We start from the raw sequence: 4,285 nt of genomic DNA on the forward strand, positions 1-4,285 counted from the left end.
GGTTGGGCGAGTGGGTGGGTTAGAAATTGAGTGGGTGGCATGGTGAGTGGATGTGTATGTGACTGGGTGAGTAGGTGAGTGGCTGGGTGAGTATGTGAGTAGATGGTTATGTGGGGAGTGAGTGGGTTAGTGACTGGGTGAGTTGTAGTTGAGATTGTCAGTTTAAAAGTGAGTTGGTGGGTTAGAGATTGACTGGCTCGGTGAGTGAGTGCTGGGTGGGTTAGTGAGTTGTTGGGTGGGTGAGTGTTAGTGGGTGGATGATCGACTGGGTGGGTGGTTGAGTGAGTAGATGGGTGGGTGGGTTGCAGTGACGTGTGGTGAGGTCAATGGCTGGGGAGGCACTGGCTTGTGTCAGAGCCAGATTCACACACTGAGGGGGACGTGGCCTCACGGAGGGGGGCGTGTTAGATGCATCCCCCTCAGTGAGGCAAATGTGATGGCTACCTCCCCTGGTGCTTTTTCATTGCAGTTTCATGACGAGACCAGCGAGCCTAAATATCTTTATACACATACGTGAAATAAGTTACCTGGAGTATGGAAGGCGAGGACATGAAATGAAGGGGTCTACAAACATTACATTGGTGACATACTGTGATAGTAACAGGCACGCACTTATTGCCCGCGCTCCATCCAGTAACTGAGGGGTTGCGTAATCAGGGGAGGCTGAGCTCGTCGCTGCCTCACCTCTCGTCTCTTCCTGTATTTGCAGCGGAGCTCCGCAAATTTGGCGATTTTAACTATAAAAGTGGAATCTTACAGAAATGACATTTATAACACAGATCAGTGGAAAAATCTTTTATTTTATTTTATTATTCTCTTTTTTTTACTTTTCGTAACAACTATTGTCATTGGAGTATGACAGGTGAGGCACTGCCTCCCCTGACCGCACGTCCCTGGTGGGTTGGTAGGTTGGTGAGGAAGTGAGAGGGTTAGTGGGTACGAGATTGAGTGGGTGGCTGGCTGAGTGGTTGAGAAGATGGGTGTGCGATTTCATGGGTGAGTGAGTCGGTGAGTGAGTGGGTGAGTGGGTTTTTGTATGGGTGAGTGCTTCAGTGGGTTCATGAGTGAGTGGATGGGTTATTGAGTGAGAGGGTGGGTATTTGAGTAAGTGGTGTGCGTGAATAGGTGAATGGGTGGGTGTTTGAGTGAGTGAGTCAGAGAATGGGGTGCCACGGTGGTGAGATGGTAACTACCTTGCATAGTATACAGGAGGTCATGGAATTGATCCCGACCTTCCGCCTGTATATTTCGAGTTTGCATCTTCTCCCTGTGGTCACGTGGATTTTTCTCCGGGTCCTCGGGGTTTTACCTCTGCATTGAGAATAAACTTGCATTCAGAGGATTTGGCTGCAATGCATGTATATGTGATAAGCCACTTTGTTTACCTGTAATTTGTAACAAGGTCGCTTTTGAAAAAGATCTATATAGCTCTGTGGGCCTTAGCTGGTACAATGAGAAATAGTTCATCTTCTTGGTTCTTTCGGTAAAGTCACGTAGAAGGGAAGTAATAAAAATAAAAATACGTGACTTTACCGAAAGAACCAAGAAGATGAATCCCTGCAGTCACGAAAGCTTTAAATCGAGAAATAGTTCAGTTTTCGTTTATTGGGTGGGTGAGTGGTTGGTGGGTGATTGATTGAGTGGGTGGTTGGGTTGGTGGGTGAGTGTTTGAGTTAGAGAGTGGGTGGGTGGATGGGTGGGTGTGTGAGTGGGGGAGTGAATAGGTGAGTGGGTGGGTGAGTGGAGTCTAGAGTGAGTGAGTGAGTGGGTTGGTGGGTGGGTCGTTGAGTTAATGAGTGGGTGTGTAGGTGGGTGCACAGGTATGTTCTTGAGTGGCTGTGTGTGTGCATGAGCAAGTGAGTTAGCAGTTGAGTGGGTGGCAGAGTGAGTGGGTGAGTGTGTGTGTGTGGGTGGCTTTTGTAGTTTAGTGGTTGGGTGAGTCAGATAATGAGGCGCCACAGTGGCGAGATGGAAACCCCTCGCGAAAGCCGACGTGTTAAACTGGTATATTGGAATTCGTAGGTTTGACCCCAACCCTGATGTCTGTATATTTGGAGTTTGCATCTTCTCTCGTGGTCACGTCGATTTTCCTCTGATTCCTTCGGGTTTGTTTAACACGTAGACTTTCGCGACCAATATCATACATAATAGAGGTTTCTTTTTTTTTAGATTTGAAGCTTTCGTGACTGCATATTCTAAGGTTTTTTTCAGTAAAGTCACGTAGGTAAAACATTAAAATGAATAAAAGTAAAATAAAATAAAAATCACGACGTTTCGGAGGCAACACAAGCTTCCGTCTTCAGGTGGAACCGTCACAGCCACGACAGCTGTATCAAGTAAATGAGAGATTGCAGGAGCTACCACTCCGTTTTTATAATGGTTGGAGAGGGGGGGGGGCAAGTACAGCACACTTTTTATTAATATGGTAAGGTGAGGCTTAAGAGGGTGAGCCTTTGTTATGGAGAGGTACGGTTTGTGACTCAACCTGTGACAAGGAGACAACAACTAAACATGGTAAACCTGCAATAGTTGTCTGTCAAATAAGATTGGCCAAATAAGTGTAGTTAAATCTTTTTTGCATGGTTAATCACATCTTTCCAATGATTACTCAGTTTGTAACCATCATCACGGTTGAAATTATGTCTGTGTTTGTATATTTGTATGGCTTCGTGTACAAACCTTTGATGGTAGCCAGGAGGTTTGCAGAGAACCTTGGTCTCGGAAAAGACAATTTCATGAGAGCCCACCGAGTTGTAGCAATGATCGGCAACGGCCGAAGAATCAGTTCTGCCGTGTTTCAGATCTGACTTGTGCTCGCGGACACGATCAGAAACATGACGTTTCGTTTCTCCAATGTAGCAATCACCACAAATGCAACTCAATTTGTAGACTCCAGGATACTGTAAGTCAGGAACGACATCCTTCACAGATGGAATCAGATCACGGATTTTATGCACTGTACTGAATCGGACTTGGATCTTATGTTTGTTTAGAATTTTGGAGATCTTTTTGGTCACGCATGCTATGTATGGTAACGTGATAGTTTTGGTCGGAGTTTCATGTGGCTGTTTCTGTGTGGTGGGAGAAACAGCTTGGCAGATAATGCGGTCAGAGTATCCGTTCATCCTGAGGGCCCGATGTACATGTCTTAATTCACCGGCCAGGTGGTGTTGGTCAGAAATGCCATGGGCTCTGTGGTATAGCGTTTTGATGAGAGAATTCTTTTGAAATGGGTGGTGGGCGAATCCGGTTTCAAGTAGGAATCTGTGTGGGTGGCTTTCCTGTAGACAGAATGTCCCAAGGATCCGTCAGGCCTCCTCTCAAACAGAATATCCAAGAATGGTAGTTTACCGTCTTTCTCCACTTCCATGGTGAATCTGATGGATGGGTGTCTAGAATTGATGTGGTCCAAGAAGTGGTTCAATGCTGGGAGGCCATGTGGCCAGATGACGAAAGTGTCATCCACATACCTCTTCCACAGGGAAGGACGCAGGGTGGATGTCTGGATGGCGTCTGATTCAAACTTTCCCATGAACATGTTGGCTATAACTGGTGACAAGGGGGAGCCCATAGGGGTACCCTCATTCTGTTTGTAGAAGGTGCCATTCCAGGTAAAATAGGTGTTGGTGAGGCAATGCCTAACCAGCGCAGGTACATCAGAATTCAATCCATGTTGGACTAAGTCCTCAATTATTGTTAGGGTGTCCGGTACTGGGACTTTGGTGAACAAAGATACTACATCAAAGCTGACGAGGATGTCATCAGGAGATAGTACCATGTCCTTAACCATAGAGACTAATTGGGTTGAGTTGAGTACTGCCGAAGAGGTCTTGCCTGTGAAGGGGAGCAGAGTATCTGATAGAAAACGGGCTAGTTTGTACGTAGGAGAGTTTATCATCGACACGATGGGTCGTAGCGGCGTGCCTTCTTTATGGATTTTGGGAAGACCATAGAGTCTGGGAGGTCTAGCCGCCGATGGTTTTAGAGAGGGACGTTTGCTTGGTTCGATTAGGGAAGTCGAACTCGTGATGATACTGTTTCTCAGATTGATGTAGCCCTCAGAGGCATAGGACACATCCATGCAGATGTAGCAAGAGCTGAAATAGCTACTATTCTTAAGAATGCTACGAAACCCACTAGTAACATCAGCAAAAACGAACGCTCTGAACTCGCGGACCTAAAAAAGAGAGATGATATAGTCATCCTCTCGGCAGACAAGGCACGGTCATCATGGATAAAGATTCATACAACAACAAAATCCTGGACCTTAATGATGGGAGTTACT

The 4,285-nt window shown here is 46.2% G+C and overlaps 1 protein-coding gene across 1 annotated transcript; it reads right to left on the reverse strand.

Moving 5' to 3' along the window:
* Positions 1-3,148: 3,148 nt before the first annotated feature.
* On the reverse strand, positions 3,149-4,081 carry LOC121852519. The gene has a single exon (XM_042346486.1). It carries the CDS (start codon positions 4,079-4,081, stop codon positions 3,149-3,151), a length of 933 nt encoding a protein of 310 aa, XP_042202420.1.
* Between the last annotated feature and the right edge of the window lie 204 nt (positions 4,082-4,285).

This window comes from Callorhinchus milii, unplaced genomic scaffold, assembly GCF_018977255.1.
Source record: "Callorhinchus milii isolate IMCB2004 unplaced genomic scaffold, IMCB_Cmil_1.0 Scaffold879, whole genome shotgun sequence".
Lineage (NCBI taxonomy): Eukaryota > Metazoa > Chordata > Chondrichthyes > Chimaeriformes > Callorhinchidae > Callorhinchus > Callorhinchus milii.